General features: G+C 37.6%; 1 protein-coding gene across 1 annotated transcript; it reads right to left on the reverse strand.

The window, feature by feature from the left end:
• Window positions 1-2,497: 2,497 nt before the first annotated feature.
• Window positions 2,498-14,049, reverse strand: LOC120356127 (FAS-associated factor 2-like; the record flags this gene model as incomplete). The annotated part of the gene is given in 5 exon segments (XM_039444970.1): window positions 2,498-2,671; window positions 3,194-3,383; window positions 6,750-6,868; window positions 11,531-11,733; window positions 13,833-14,049. Coding segments are annotated over 5 exon segments (746 nt in total), but the record flags the coding sequence as incomplete, so codon positions are not given.
• Window positions 14,050-17,202: the final 3,153 nt, after the last annotated feature.

Raw genomic sequence — 17,202 nt, forward strand, 5'->3', positions numbered from 1 at the left:
CAAGGGCTGTTCCCGTTGCAGATTACTAGCGGTTCGAAAAACAAGCGTTTCCTCTGCACCACTCTTAATAATGTTCACATTAAAGTATAGTTTTGAATATCCATCACGAAAATACCCTGTTATGGGATTGATTTTGATGCTGTAATGTTTACATTATTGACCGAGCGAAGTGAGGTCTAAGATTCAAGTCGACAGTCTTGCATTTCTCTTTATATTATATTTATGTTCCGCATTTACGGCAAAACGCAGCAATAGATTTTCATGAAATTTGACAGGTATGTTCCTTCTTGAATTTCGCGTCGATATATATATAATCTGATTTTTTTTTTAATTTTGCATTTTAAGGATAAAACAAAAAGAAAAGGAGTCTCCTTCAAACGCCAATATTACCATACAAAACTGATAATAGAATAATTATTCATCATAAATCAGCTGTTGAGTGGATTATTAATTGCATGCAATATCTCAATGTAACTTGGTAAAAAATCAGCTGCTGTGTAGACTATTAATTGCATGCCTCATTGGATGCAATTTTATGCACTATTAAATGAGCTATTGATTGCAGAGCTAGTTATTAATCTAGAATAACATAGAATTGTCCCTCGACCTTTCTCTGCTTTGAACTCGGGCTGACCAGTTGCCAGTATGTCTTGAAAGAGATTAGTTTTTGATGTTAGCATTTTTGATACACCAACCCCTTAGACCAGTTATAGAATAGACACGCTGGGAAGTCTAGCCTCTGAAGCCAACATCTACTGCCAAATCCACCCATCTTGACGTAACAACCAAGCTAACAACAATGTAAGTTAAACACCACAAACCAAAGACCTTAAAGAGATATATACCCACAATGCCTATGCCTTCCCAATGATAGCTCTTACTTGAAATTGAAGGCCGCCATTGGGGTATTTTAGCACGAGATATTATATATTATTTATTTGTAATACTATAGATCACAAAGGCATTGGTGGCATTGGTATATAATAATCTTATGGGTTGCCCCCTCAATGGCGGATTTCAATTCCAAGTACGACACTAGCGCTGCATGTGAGTCTATGGATCTTTAAGGTCTTTGCCACAAACACTTACACAACAAACTCAAAAAATGTTTCTATAATTTCTTTACGATGCGTGACGTCACTGTTGTGACGACAAGATGGGTGGATTTGGCAGTAGATGTTGGCTTCATCGACTTTCAGTATGAATATACAATGAGCCGTGTCTATTCTATAACTGGTCTAAGACCAACCCCAACAGCCATTAGCCGTTTTCATACCGATATCTCGCCGACACGACAGGACAGGACATAATTATTTACTCTGATGGACAGTATTAAAGGATGCTGTGGTTTATAAATGCGCGAAGTCTACTGTTCACAGAACTACTAGTAACATGGACCTGACTATAGGATTGATATAGTTATTTGTGCAACTAGTGCGCAAAGTGACAGTTTTGCTGCACCGAAAGAAACGTTTACGCCCGAGCCGTAGGCGAGGGGCGAATGGTTTCTTGAGTGCAGCAGAGGAACTTTGCGCACGTATTTACATTAAGTTTTTCCTACAGTTACCATTGAATATGAAAAGTGGGTAATTATGGGTAAAATTACCTGAAATGCATCAAATGTATATCTGTGTAATTTTATTATTAATAAATAAAATAGAATGTAGTAGTAGTGTTTGAATGGCGGGGGGGGGGGGGCGGCTGTGTGATGTCAACTGCTGCTGTCCACCACCTCAAGATTCTTATAACGTGCACCACAGTCACTGTTACCAACTTAATTTTGATTTTGCTGTACTGGTGCTCCATATAACCTACTAACTATTTTGCGTTGCCATGTTGCAAATCTGGAGTGCAGGAAAAATTTTTTCCTACAGATACCCTGAAAAGTGACTATTTGTGCACTGATTGCAGGCTGCAAAGAATCACTTTTCCGCACTAGTGCGCAAAGTGAGTACTTTGCGTACTCCAGATTTGCAGCATGACAACGCAAAATAGTTAGTAGGTTATATGGAGCATCAGTGCAGAGAAATCAAAATGAAGTTGGTAACAGTGAGTGGGCTGCTATAGTGAGCAGAGGTGCAACGAAGCACAACGCGCTAATTATTACTATAATTATATTATAACCAAGGACAACGACAGCACAGTGCCACCACAGCACACACCACACAGCCGCTCGCCATTCAAACACACATACATTATTCAGGCAATTTTACCCATAATTACCCACTTTTCATATTCAATGGTAACTGTAGGAAAAATTTAATGTGAAATACGTGCGCAAGTTCGTTTGCTGCACTCAAGAAAACCATCCGCCCTCGCCTACGGCTCGGGCGTAAACGTTTCTTTCGATGCAGCAAACTGTCACTTTGCGCACTAGTTGCACAAATAACTATTCCCGCACTAGAGCGGAAAAGTGATTCTTTGCGTTCTGTAATCAGTGCAGCAATGGCCACTTTTCAAGGTAACTGTAGGAAAAAGATGTAACTGTGATGCGTACCTGCCGACAATGGTCATGCGATGTTCCCTGAGACAAATGACGCCGAGAAAGGGATAGGTGTTCTCCTGGAAGGCCTGAGACACACGTTGCCCCTCGCCCGACGACACAGAGCACGCCCAGAACAGCATGCTACGGTTGATGTACTCGGCTAGGCCGGGTGAAGACAGGGTGTTCCTAAACAATACAAATCAAATTGAATGAAATTAATCAAATCAAACATTCAAATGAAATCAGGACAAGTGAAGACTTAGGTGGGCCATCCACTGGAACCGATTACGTCCGAGCTAGCATCGGCCGAAAACTACCGAACTCGTCCGAACGATTCTCCATGCTAATGAGCATATGCTCTGTTTTTATTCATATGGCCCAATATGCAAATATGATTGTGGGTAGTAGGAGGAAGAGAGGACGTCCCAGGCACTTAAGAAGATTGGGAGAGGAGCGAGGAAAGACTGTAGGGTGAATGCGCAGGCTGGCTGAGGATCGGGACAACTGGAGGCGGTGGTCTGAGGCTACCCCGACACAACGGGGCAGAGATGATGAAGAAGAAGTTAGATTTTTGCCATTTGCTTCGCCCTTAGCTTCGCAGCGAGCAACAAACGTTTCCCCTCAGGGAGTAAAAGCCTTACTCATCGCTTAGTAGACTGAAATTCCTAGTAAAATGAGATAGTAAATAAATAAATAGTGGAAACTTACCGACAGAAATTGTTGCACTCTTCATCATTGTCTTTGTGCAGATATACAAGGAGGAAGCGCAACTCCTGTTTGGCGTCACTCAGCGCCTGGCTGTAGCTGCCCTGGTAGAATGTGGGATGTCCCTCACGGCCCCACCGCTCCTCAAAGTACTTGATGAACGACATCACATCACCCACCGGGTCGGTCACCTCTGAAACAACCAATTGAATTGCATTGAATTCATATCGCTAAGAAGGTCATTCACCTCTGAAACAACCGATTCAATTGTATTGAATTCATATCGCTAAGAAGGTCGGTCACCTCTGAAACAACCAATTCAATTATATTGAATTCATATAGCTAAGAAGGTCGGTTACCTCTGAAACAACCAATGGAATTGTATTGAACTCATATCGCTATAGTGAGGTCCACGTTATAATGGCAGTGGAGAAAGATAGGAGAAAAACGTTGCCCATCCTTTGTCTTGTCGATGTCTTCTATAGACGGTAGCTGATACAGGTTTATTGATGTAATATTAACAGTTCATTGTCGTTTAAAATAATCGATTATATTTTATTAAGCAAGAAATTATGTTTTTCATCATTTCATAATCAGTTTTCATAACTAAGATGAAATATTTTGTTAATTAATTATTAATCTACATTGTTAAAAGATGATTTAGCAACAGAGCAAAGCGAGAAAGAGATAGCGCTATCCGCTTTGTTGAATGATAGACAGGATAGCAGCACCAATGCTAATCGGATACTGCCATTATAACATGAACCTCACTATAGGAAGGTCGGTCACCTCTGAAACAATCAATTGAATTGCATTGAATTCCTATCGCTAAGAAGGCCATTCACCTCTGAAACAACCAATTCAATTGTATTGAATTCATATCGCTAAGAAGGTTGGCCACCTCTAAAACAACCAATTCAATTGTATTGAATTCATATCGCTAAGAAGGTTGGTCACCTCTGAAACAACCAATTGAATTGCATTGAATTCATATCGCTAAGAAGGTCGGTCACCTCTGAAACAACCAATTGAATTGTATTGAATTCATATCGCTAAGAAGGTCGGTCACCCTCTGAAACAATCAATTCAATTGTATTGAATTCATATCGCTAAGAAGGTTGGTCACCTCTGAAACAACCAATTCAATTGTATTGAATTCATTCTATCACTGGGTTGGTTACCTCTGAAACAACCGATTGAATTGTATTGAATTCATATCGCTAAGAAGGTCGGTCACCTCTGAAACAACCAATTGAATTGTATTGAATTCATATCGCTAAGAAGGTCGGACACCCTCTGAAACAACCAATTCAATTGTATTGAATTCATCCTATCACATTGCTAAGAAAGTCGGTCACCATAGAAGAAGAATAGTATATTTATGTATGTAAAACTTTTGCAAGTTTTTGTTCAATTTGTTTCTTTTTTCTTGCAATAAAAATGATTTGATATAAACTTTTTACTACAGTATTATTAATATTATTATATCGTCAAGCAGCCTCTTTAAGGTTCGCTAAAGGTAGCTTTTATTTAATAGTTTTTTTTTTCAATTTTATTATCCGATTCAAAGAGAAAGTATGAGTTTAACTGAAATAAATACAAATATTGACTCAAATTACTGTTAATCTGATTTTTTTCTATCTAATATTGAAATTTAGATATTGAGAAGATGAATAGCGTAGAGGATATTCCATGGTATAGGGCGTTTATGTTCCAAATTTCACTGTTAATTCAATCCGATAGTTCTAGAAGTTGTTTTTGGTGAAGCTATGTGACACTTTGTCTCTCAAATATATGCTACTGCACTATTTACTATCTCTGCACACGTTGCTACCTCACTAAACCATAGAGGAAAGATAGCAAAAGAAGATATCCCACGGATATAAGGCTTTTATGTTTCAAATTTCACTGTTATCAAATTGAGATACTGTATCATATTGTGCTGATACTGTATCATGTGTGGTGATACAGTATCATTTATGGTAATACCACAGAGTAAAGATAGCGTATGAAGATATCCCATGATATAGGGCTTTTATGTCGTAAATTTAAATGTTAACTCAAGCCGATAATCCAAGTAGTCATTTTTTGTGAAGCTATGTGACGCTAGTAGTATGTCAGGACTGTGCCTGTGTCAGAACAGTAATAATAGACAGTAGTCGGCTTGAGTTAACAAAACATCGGCTTGAAATTTGGAACATAAACGCCCTATACCATGGGATATCTTCTTATGCTATCTCTCATCAATGCGGTCACCCTATGAAACAATCACACAATACAAAGCATTTACAAACTTGATAAAATATTCTATTTATTGTACAAGCTTAGAACGTTCTTACTTATGACTATATTGAGATTCACAATATAAAGTCAGCATCTGACCACAGAATAAGTACAGAATGGAAACTTGTAATAAATCGCCTATCTAACCAATGCTTTTTACATGACTCCAATACTAAACACGGCACGTGACCTTGGGAAGTTCCAATACTGGTCTTCTGATTGGCTCGTAGCAGTGAACGAGATCAATTGATCCGGATCATTAAAGTGATCCGAACCTACCATCAATACTATTACAATGCGGCGCTTCCTAACAAGATGGCGGATTTTAGCGTCAGGGTACTAGCCAAGTTTCCGTACTGTATGTATACTGTGATCTGACTGTCATTGGTTTGATTGATATCCTTGAATGTCATTAGACAAAGCAGACAGCTCTAACCATTTCTTTAGCGAGGTCCACATTATAATGGCAGAGTTTGATTAGCAATGGTATTGCTATCCTTGTCTATCATTCAACAAAGCTGATAGCGCCATCACTTTTTCGCTTTGCTCTGTTGTCAGATCATCTTTTAACAATGTAGAATTAATAATTAATCAACAAAATATTTCATCTTAATTATGAATATTCATTTTGAAATTATTGAAAAATATAATGTCTTGCCTAATAAAATATAATTGATTATTTAAAATGAGAGTGAACAGTCAATATTACATCATTAAACCTGTATCAGCTACCGTCTATAGAAGTCATTGAGAAGACAGAGGTTCTCCACTGCCATTATAACGTGGACCTCACTATAGTTGTGATTTCATAAAATAAAAAGGGGTTTCTTGTATCACAGCTGCTACGAACTATAAAAGGCAGTGGAAACGTAGAAATGGCAGCATTGCTCACTCCTATAATCTCTACTGACTCTATAAAGTGAATCTCACATCTCACTATAGACAGTAGAATACAAACTTAGGGTCGAAACACACGAGGCATTCTTCAAACGAGTCGGCAAGGCAAGCTCTCCGATTGGTTGTTTCTCAATACGCCAACCCAATCAACCGATCGAAGAGCACGACAGAACAGGAAGCTCTCCGATTGGTTGTTTCTCAATACGCCAACCCAATCAACCGATCGGAGAGCACGACAGAACAGGAAGCTCTCCGATTGGTTGATTATCAATACGCCAACCCAATCAACCAATAGGAGAGCTTCCTGTCCTGTCATGCCGACTCGTCTGAAAAACGCCTCGTGTGTCTCGGCCCTCAAAGTCCAATGAGGTAGACTTACGTCGCTGAGGTCGCCTTCTCCAGAATATGTTTAAGGTAAGCCGCAGCAGAGAGTTGATTGTGTCAAAGCAGAGCCGGAAGACTAGAGATACAACGTAGCCGAAGGTACCACCTCCCCATCTGAAATACATACATACATCAACATCAATTTATTCCATCATTCCATCATCAACATCAATAGTTATTTGTATATCTACAGTGAAAAGTACGACTTTTTCTCCCTGAGGGAAAAGTTTGAAGCCCGAGGCGAAGCCGAGGGCAGCAATTTTCCTGAGGGAGAAAAAGTATTTTTCGCTTGTGATGTACACAACATTTTCCCTCCATCTACATTTTTTATAGAAACTGCAAATAAAATCATTTAAAACTTACGTATTGGTGACAATGTTTCCTAACAACATAACCTAAAATCTAAAACTTTAAAACCGGCCGTCTGATTGGCACTGCCGATTGCCTATCTATCGGCTAAAGTTGTAACAATTATATCAGCTGGGTGTTTACCAAAAATGGCTGACTCCAGATCACGCGGTTCAGATTTGAATTGCAGATCAAAAATATTTGTTGGCTGGTATTTTGAATAGAATAAGATATTTTAAAAATGTATAAATTTTTATCGTCTACTAATATTAAGAATATAATATCATACAAACATATATTCATGAGTTGATCAAATTTCTGATTGTGGTATTGAATTCAGTTGACTCAATGACAGACAACCTCTTTATGCTTTCTCATCTGAGCTTAGACCTTCTAACCTATATAATGTAAGTTTTTAAAATAGAGATGCTTCCCATGTTATTTAAGGGAGTCACTTTTACTCCCTAGGGAGTTTTTCTGTTTTTTACTACCGAGAGCGAAAAAGTGACACTTTAGTATTATGTTTCAGGGAGTAAAGTAAGTACTTTAGCCAGTAGGTGGAGGAAAATACATTTTGTAAAAGAGCTATACAGTTGTATAGTTTTAATTATTTATCGCATGCATCATGAGGGCGAGGCCTTAGGGCGGTTGCAGACTAGCCACAATCGCATGTGGGACAGGGACCGACATACCACAGAACAACACGACTAACGCAGACAGACTTTCACACTACATTCGAGAAAACGCTCTTCAGGCGGGCCGTCCACTGGAACCGATTTCGTCCGAACTAGCATCGGCCGAAAAATACCGAACTCGTCCGAACGATCCCCAACAAAGAAAGCTATAGATGCTCGTCCATTGCACCAATCGGATGAGTTCGATCGGCCGAATATGGTCGTCCATTGGAACCGTTTACGTCAGTCTAGGTCAGTAGTTGGCTGAACTATTGAATATTGAAACTATTTGATTTTGATTTATTTGAATTGACTTAACTATTTGAATTAACTACTATCATAGCCACCAACATTTTTCATAAAAAAATATTATATTTAGATTTTGAAAATTGAATAAACAGATATCCACTAATTTAGTTATTCATTACAATAATCTTACCTTCAGATCCTATGCGTTCAGTAATCTTTGTCTACAGATTCCTTTGAAAATCACGTTGATTATACCTTTTGTCTCACATATCTCACAATGGAACATGCATGCTCTTTGAACCATGCGTGCACTGACCTTTGAACCTGTTGCAATGGACGAGTATCTATAGCTTTCCTTGTTGGGGGATCGTGTTGCTCTTGAACCAAACTTATCAACTTTTCATTTTCCATAGTTAGAACTTTATGAAACAGAACAAGTTCAAAGAACAAAAACAGACAAGACTGTGAAACAATTTTGAGGTTAGGATGATGTTTGTCTCAGCTCGACTTCGACCGGATAGAGCTGGAAAATCCCATTCAATTCGGATTGATAACTTGACCGTACACTGACGTATGAACCTGTTGCAATGGACGAGCATCTATAGCTTTCTTTGTTGGGTGATTGTTTGGACGAGTTCGGTAGTTTTCGGCCGATGCTAGTTCGGACGAAATCACTTCCAGTGGACGGCCCACCTTAGGGTGGTTGCAGAATAGCCACAATCTCATGTGGGACATGGGACCGACATACCACAGAACAACACGACTAACGAAGAGAGACTTTCTCACTACATTCGAGAAAACGCTCTTCATGTGGGCCGTCCACTGGAACCGATTTCATCCGAGCATCGGCCGAAAACTGCCGAACTCATCCAAACGATCCCCAACAAAGAAAGCTATAGATGCTCGTCCATTGCAACAGGTTCATACGTTAGTGTACGGTCAAGTTATCAATCCGAATTGAATGGGATTTTCCGGCTCTATCCGGTCGAAGTCGAGCTGAGACAACATTATCCTAACCTCAAAATCGTTTCACAATCTTGTCTGTTTTTGTTTTTTCAACTTGTTCTGTTTCATAAAGTTTTAACTATAGACAATGAAAAGTTGATAAGTTTCATTCAAGAGCAACACGATCCCCCAACAAAGAAAGCTATAGATGCTCGTCCATTGCAACAGGTTCATACGTCAGTGTACGGTGAAGTTATCAATCCGAATTGAATTGGATTTTCCGGCTCTATCCGGCCGAAGTCAAGCTGAGACAACATCATCCTAACCTCAAAATTGTTTCACAGTCTTGTCTGTTTTTGTTTTTTGAACTTGTTCTGTTTCATAAAGTTTTAACTATGGACAATGAAAAGTTGATAAGTTTGATTCAAGAGCAACACGATCCCCCAACAAAGAAAGCTATAGATACTCGTCCATTGCAACAAATTCATACGTCCGTGCACGGCCGTCTCCGGCCGATCAAGTCTTCGATCCGAGATGAATGGGATTTTCCGGCTCTATCCGGCCGAATTCGAGCTGAGACAACATCATCCTAAGCTCAAAATTGGTTCACAGTCTTGTCTGTTTTTAGCTTTTGAACTTGTTCTGTTTCATAAAGTTTTAACTATGGACAATGAAAAGCTGATAAGTTGGGTTCAAGAGCATGATCCATTGTGGGATATGCGACACAAAAGATATCATCGTCGTGATGTTCAAAGGAATCTGTAGACAAATATTGCTGAACAAATAGGATCGGAAGGTAAGATTATTGTAATGAATAAGTAATTTAGTGGATTTATAGAATAGAATATTATAGTACCCTTTAAAATTGATAAAATAATAAAACAAGAATACAAATTGTAACGTAACTACTAGTTTCAGCGATCACACCATCGGCAGGTTATAAAAATAAATTTCCAATAAATGTTACGATTTGTATTCTTGTTTTATTAGTTTATTAATTTTAAAGGCTACTATAATTTTATTTTATAAATACAAGAAAGTAGCCCTGAATTCATAAATTTTAAAAATTTAGTGGATATTTGTTTATTCAATTATTTTCAAAATCTCAATATAATCATTGTTTATGAAAAATGTTGGTGACTATGATAGTAGTTAATTCAATATTCAATAGTTCAGCCAACTACTGAACTAGACTGACGTAAACGGTTTGCAATGGACGGCCGAATTAACGGCCAGCAGATTCATCCGATCCAACGGCCGAACGGATCGGTTGAATACGGTTCCAGTGGACGGTTACCCTTAGTGTAACAGTTTTCAGATGTTCGCTCTCATACTCGGGTGTTTCAAAGCCCCTCAATGTAGGTCTTGATTCAATTTCAACAGTAAAAATTGTTGAAATTGAATTTATACTTTAATTGCTTGAAAAAATAAAATTTAATATTTGAAATCGATTTTGTACTTCATAATGTCAAATTCTGACACACGGTACACAATAATGTACCAAATACAATTACAATTAACATCCTCGGTAAATTGAGAATCCATATGCAAAATTTCAAGTTAATGAGTCCAGTAGTTCAGACGTGATGAAGCGTCAAACACTATTTTCCCATCCCGTACGTGTATAAGCCAGTTCGTTCCTTTATTATAGTACAGATAATGTGATTGGGAGAAGACAACAGACATGATCTTAGTTTTTGTTTGAAGTTTTACATTTTGACGCAATCCATCCAGGTGGTGGTGATGGTCATGGATGGAGATCACTGAATTACTGAAGTGAATCGGGTCGATGTCAAACGAGATAACCGACAGTTGAGGACTGCGACAGTCCAGGACTCCTGATAGAGTCCTGGAATGTCACCTGCGCATGACGACAGATGAGGACTCTTTAGTTTTTGTTCAGCCCCGACAGTTGAGGACTGCGACAGTCCAGGTCTCCTGGTAAAGTGTCTTGGAATGTCGCCTGCACCAGGCGCCAGTTGAGGACTCTTTAATTTTTGCACAGCCTCGACAGTTGAGAACTGCAACAGACGTCTGCGCCAGGCGTATGTTGAGGACTCTTTCAAAAGCACAGAAGCGACACTTGAGGACTGCGCGACAGCCCAGGACCCCTGATAGTCATGGAATGTCGCCTGTGCCAGTTGAGGACTCTTTGATTTTTGTTCAGCCCCGACAGTTGATGACAGCAAAAGTCCAGGACTCCTGATGAGTTGTAAAATGTCGCCTGCGCCAAGCGACAGTTGAGGACTCTTTAATTTTTGCACAGACCCGACAGTTGATTATAGCGACAGTCGAGGACTCCTGATGAGGTCTAAAATGTTGACTGCGCCAGACGACAGTTGAGGACTCTTCCAAAAGCGCAGTTGAGGACTGCGACAGTACAGGGCCCCTGATAAAGAGCCCTGGAATGTCGCCTGCGTCAGGCAACATTTAAGGACTCTTCAATTTTTGCACAGCCCCGACAGTTGCAGACTGCGACCGTCGAGGACTGAAAATCAGTCCTCAAGTGTCGCAGTCCTCGACTGTCGCGTCCCCAAGTGAATCTTACAAGCACACTCACCGATAAGCGGACGGCGGCGATATGAACACATGTTGCGCGACCGTGTCAGTGAAGACAGTGGGCGGTTGACTCTCGGTGGAGGCGAACACAGTTGGCCGACCCTCGCGAATGTTCAGCTGGTCTTGCACGGCCACCTCGAGGTCCCACGAGTGCCGTTGCAGCACGTCGCGACACACCGTCATGTTGTCGATCCCCGTCAGGTCCTGAAACATGACACGTAACATGTTGGAGTGAGATAACGCTGCAACATGACTCACAAGTTAGAGTGAGATAACGCTGCAGCATATCGCGGCATAACGTGTCTACAAGTTGTTTGATTCCGAATGATAAAATCAATCCTTTTCACTTACCGTTTATTATTATTACACTTTGGTTGGACTGTATTGTCATGTTGAGCTTTGTTTGATTTATGTATAATTATGTGGAATAAATAAATTTGAATTGAATTTGTTTTTAATAGCAATACTGAGGGTGAAGCCCACATAAGCTCTTAGGCTTGTGCGTGGGTAATGAGTGAGAGGGATGATGATGAGATATTGAATGAAAAAGACTAAGAAATTGTCAAAAACCACTGATTTATTGATAATTAGAAAGACCGGTTTCGGTTATTACACCATTGTCAATCTCATGATTAATAACCGAAACCGGTCTTTCTAATTATCAATAAATCAGTGGTTTTTTGACAATTTCTTAGTCTTTTTCATTCAATATGAATAATTACCACAATATGAACTACTCAACTACACAAAAAGTGAAAAAAAATGATGATGAGAGATGACGACTACTTTTTAGGTTTTATCGGGACCGACGGCTTATCGTCTCCTCCGGAAGACGGGGTGGCCGTATGCATGTGATCAAAAACGTTCTGCCTCGGTCTAGATTCGAACTTGGGTTCTCTTGATTATTAGACCGGCGCATTATCATTTACTCCAACGAGTCACCCAACTGATATAGTGAGATGACGTTGCGTTGAAGCCCGTTTGCGAAAAAGAACAAAAAGGAGAAAGCGGAGGTAGAGAAAGAGGAGGAGTAAGTGGTGAAGAAAAAGGAAGAAGTGCAGGGGAAGATGAAGAATAAGAAGAGGAGAAGGAGAAAGAAGAGGAAGATGAAGAGGAGAAGGAGAAAGATGGGTAGAGAAGATACCAAGACGGGAGTGCCGTGGCCATTTGAATGGTGAAAGGTATATTCAAAGAAGGTAGAGATTTAAGGGAGGAAGTAAAGTATGAGAAGGAGTAGGTAGAGGAGAAGTGGGAGAATGGTGAAGAGGAGGAGGACGAAGAGGAGTAGGAGGAAGAAAAAGAGGAAGAGGAAAAGGAAGATGAGGAAGGCAGGTTAAAAAGACTACAAGACAGGATGGCCAACCCAATTTGAATGGAGAAAAAACATGGTTACCGACTCATTTAACATGATACATAAAACAGGAGAAACTATGGCATATTTGATATGATACAAGAAAAACAGGAAAAAAGTTATACCAACCAATTCTGCCTAACGTTACAAAAAATATACCTATAAGCCACTGAATTTATAAGAACCAATGATATAGATTTAATGAGACACGTTTGTTTCAAGTTCATTTTCATAGCCTATAAGAGATGGAAATGCCAACCTCATTTGGAAAAGGATAACATCATAACCTGGGTAGAATAAGAATAAGACGAATATGTGAGAAAAACTTTATGAATATTTAAAAATCTTTTCATATATTTATTTATTCTTAAAATTACAAATAAATACTCTCGATATAAATCTATGATAAGGTAACTTCGGGTAGCTAAGTTAGCAAAACAATCACTGCAATATGGTAATATCATAGAATAGGTATAAGAATGTGTATGGCTTTTATAAAGTAAAATCTAAGTGAATCCGTTTGTAATTTGAAAAAATGGATTACTATTAATATGAAACTACCCAAAATTCATCTTTGTAAAGGCGACAGTGGAAAGTCTTTGACAAAGTTCTAATTTAGACAATTGCGAATTGTAGATAGAAGCTAAAAACAGCATTTGCAAGGTTAAGTTAAACTGGAAGATATTTGTAGAAATTTTGATGTTGGATACAAGAATACTTATATACTTAATACAAAGAAAACAGGAGATCAACAAAGATAGTAGAAAAATCTATTTTGAAACAGGAATTCCATTATTGAGAGTACCGTGGTGTTCTATCAACAATACTGAAAATAAATATGAATCAAATATTGTATTAAAATTGGAATATTATAAAAGAAATACAATTAATTTCAAAATAAATAACTAGGCTAAGTTATATTAAAATGATTTATTGATGAACGAATCTTAACCTGAAACTGGAGAATCTTATCAGTCTGTTCTGAAGTGAGACTCATTGCTAGGTTGTCCATCTTGCTGTAAATCAATGTTCAATTCTTTACACTTTTTGTCACAAAATAAATTCTTGCATTGTTTTTTAAACAAACTAATTTACAAAGAATTTAATATTATAGATTTGGAAGTATTACTGCTTTAATGCAAAATGAATGCTCTGTCATTTCTGTCCGATTTCACTCAAACTCAAGAGCAACTTGATTTTGACCTCATTTTTTGGTAGCACTTCTTGACAGCAAACCATGACGGTACGCAACAGATATAAAAAGAAAAAATTGAAGCTCTTTGAAAAAAATTGGTTATTCAATTAGTTTCAATTTTCTCATAAATTCTTGTTTTTTTATGGTGATACAGCTCTCTTCTCTTTCCTGTGCTCAAGTAGTGAGAAGCACTCTATGGTCTTTTCTGGTCTGGGTTGGGTACTTTCTGTTTCTGTTCTGTCTTCTGTAACTGACTTGTTGAAAACTTGAAAATTTCAACCGCATTGTAAATTTAAATTTTAAATAATTATCTAAACCCTTTTAAAAATAAAAGTTCAAAGTGATCTCATCTTAATATTAACAGTGCTATTTCTCAAAAAGTCGCTATGCGAGAAGCATAGTCTCCAACAAAGTTTTCAACCACCCGCCAATTATTTTGAGGTTATAAATTACATTATTTATTTTCATTAATTACTGGTATAAATTACTATAATTACAAGACTTTCATAGCATTAATTTTTTACCATGCCATTTTTAGTATTAAGTTCCTTTTTCCTTTGGTTTTAGAATGATCAAAACTAATTTACCATAATGAGCAAAACTACGGTATCAGTGTAGCCTAGGTTATAGAATAATCAAAACCAGTTGAAACTTGTATTTTATTTATAAGCACAATCTTATGGTCATAGAGACACTGTTATATCTAATTTTTCTCCAATTTACTCATAAGTTATCATCGTATCTGACTTTCATTTGGATTTCCTGCTTCTTAATTGTTTTTAGGATTTAGTATTTTAGGTCCATAATGTAATCACAAGATGACAAGGACACGTCAAAAAATGAAAAGTAAAGAACCAAATAGCAAGTCACAACTACAGAAAGTCAAAAATACAAATCCACCAGCGTGTTGTCCAACATTAAAAACTCACTGATGGAACGGAGCATTGCTTTCACTTTAAATTACAATTTATACTCATTTCTAAGAAAATTCATTCAACACTCTATCAATCTTAGTAGTGATAAATTATCTTCAAATAAAATTTCAATTATTAGGTTGAAAATTAAACATTTTGATATTGAATGTTTACAAGACTTCAATTGCAAGGCTTTTCTAGAAATTCAATTTCCCTTTCAAACACTCAAGAAAAATATACAAAATAATGCAATCAAAATATAGCTTTAGAGTAATTTTTTGTGTGTTTCAGGTAAATTTTTTGTGTGTTTCAGGTAAATTTTTCATCCAATAAAATTTCAATTATTAGGTTGAGGTTTTTCAGTTGTTGAAAATTAAAGACTTGAATATTGAATGTTCACAAGATTACCATCCTTCAACTACAAACCTTTTTTAGAAATTCAATTTTCCTTTCAAACACACAAGAAAAATATACAAAACAATGCAATACATATAGCTTTAAAGTGATTTATTTGTGTTTTTCAGGTAAATTTGTCACGATGAATGATGAACTGCTGGAACGGTCATTGCGACTACTGGATGAAACCACAAGGACTCCAATATCACATGCTTTTCGGGCTCCAAGATCAACCAATAATAGCCCAAGTGAGTATTGTCCACAAACCAGCCTACAAATCCAAGTTAGCAGTCCATCTTGTTAAGTACTTACTTGTGTCTGTCTTCCTGACAGTCTGATGGCTAAGTTGTTGTCATTTTTCTTCTTCACGGCGGGTGATTTCTTCCAGAGTATGTCGTGTATGTTGAAATATGCTCTTCAACATCCTCCGCTCCAATGAGGTCCACGTTAATTTGATTAACATCTGTTTCTATTCATGTCTATCATCCAACGAAGCAGATAGCACTAACCTTTTCTTATAGCTCCGTAACGTTGCCAGATCGATTCTCAGAATTAGGAATATAATTAACTAAGATCATGGGCCATATGAATAAAGTTGAGCATTTGCTTATACTTCTAAAATATGGAGCATTGCTTCATTTTCTATGAATAAAAGTGAGCAAAAACCTTTTGCTCATGCTCATCAAAAAAATAGTTGAGCATTTCCTCAAAGCTTTTGCTCAAATTGTATGAATAAACTAGAGCATTTGCTCAACTTTTGAAGCAAATGCTTCAAAAAAGGTGAGTCTATTCTAGAGCAGCTTATCACCTTTTGCTCATAGTGAAATGGCTCAAAACTAATCCGTATGAGGAAGAGGAAACTATACCAGATACGATCACAACCAATAGTTGAGAACTATAAAACTCTTATTAGATTCAACCATGATAATATCACCATTATCCCTATAAAAAAATAATACAAAAGATAGCTACCTGTTATAAAGATAGCCATCACAAAATAGGAAATAGGCATTTAAGAAGATGAGATTTAGACGATTATAAGAAGGCTATTGATATTATAAGAATATGCTGAAGATTATTATAGAGATGACATTTTTCACGCTATTATTTCAAAATTCTAAACTCACTAACCTAAAACTATTCCAAATAGAAAACAGAGCAGACGACGCAAACACAAGCGGTGCACCTTACTTGCATATTTAGCGCTTCCGTGAGCTATAAAAACAAATTAAGGCTACAAAAGCAAATCAGCTGATGAAAAATCTTTAAAATATGTAAGCATTTGCTCCAGAGTTCAGGAGCATAAGGTAAAGCTTATTCATATAAAAATGAGCAAATGCTTTTGCTTCTACCTTTTGCTCATGAGCAAAACCTTATGCTCCATGCTCTTGCTCGTAAGCATTTGCTCTGGTTTTATTCATATGGGTCATTATTTTATCTCAATCAAGGAAATTTATTATTCAATCATTGGAAAATATATTCTCTTGGTGAATAAAATATAATGGATAATTTTAAACAAGAGTGAACAGTTGATATTACATCAGATATAGCGGTGTCAGCTAAAGACAGTGGCGAGGGAGAGAATCGTCAACGCTGTCCTCCTGCCTTTCTCAACTGCCATTATAGCCTAACGTGAACCTCACTGTATAAATTAATTGACCGAAGCGAAGCTGAGGTCTTAGTTTTGACTGGAACGGCTTTTGTCTGTTTGTTTGTTTGTACCGCAGTTACAGTCGCAGTTATTGTCCGATTTGGATGAAATTTGGTATGCAAGTTCTTTGAAACAAGGCGCAGAAACGTATGTGTAACGATTTTTG

Source organism: Nilaparvata lugens, unplaced genomic scaffold (genome assembly GCF_014356525.2).
Source record: "Nilaparvata lugens isolate BPH unplaced genomic scaffold, ASM1435652v1 scaffold5879, whole genome shotgun sequence".
Lineage (NCBI taxonomy): Eukaryota > Metazoa > Arthropoda > Insecta > Hemiptera > Delphacidae > Nilaparvata > Nilaparvata lugens.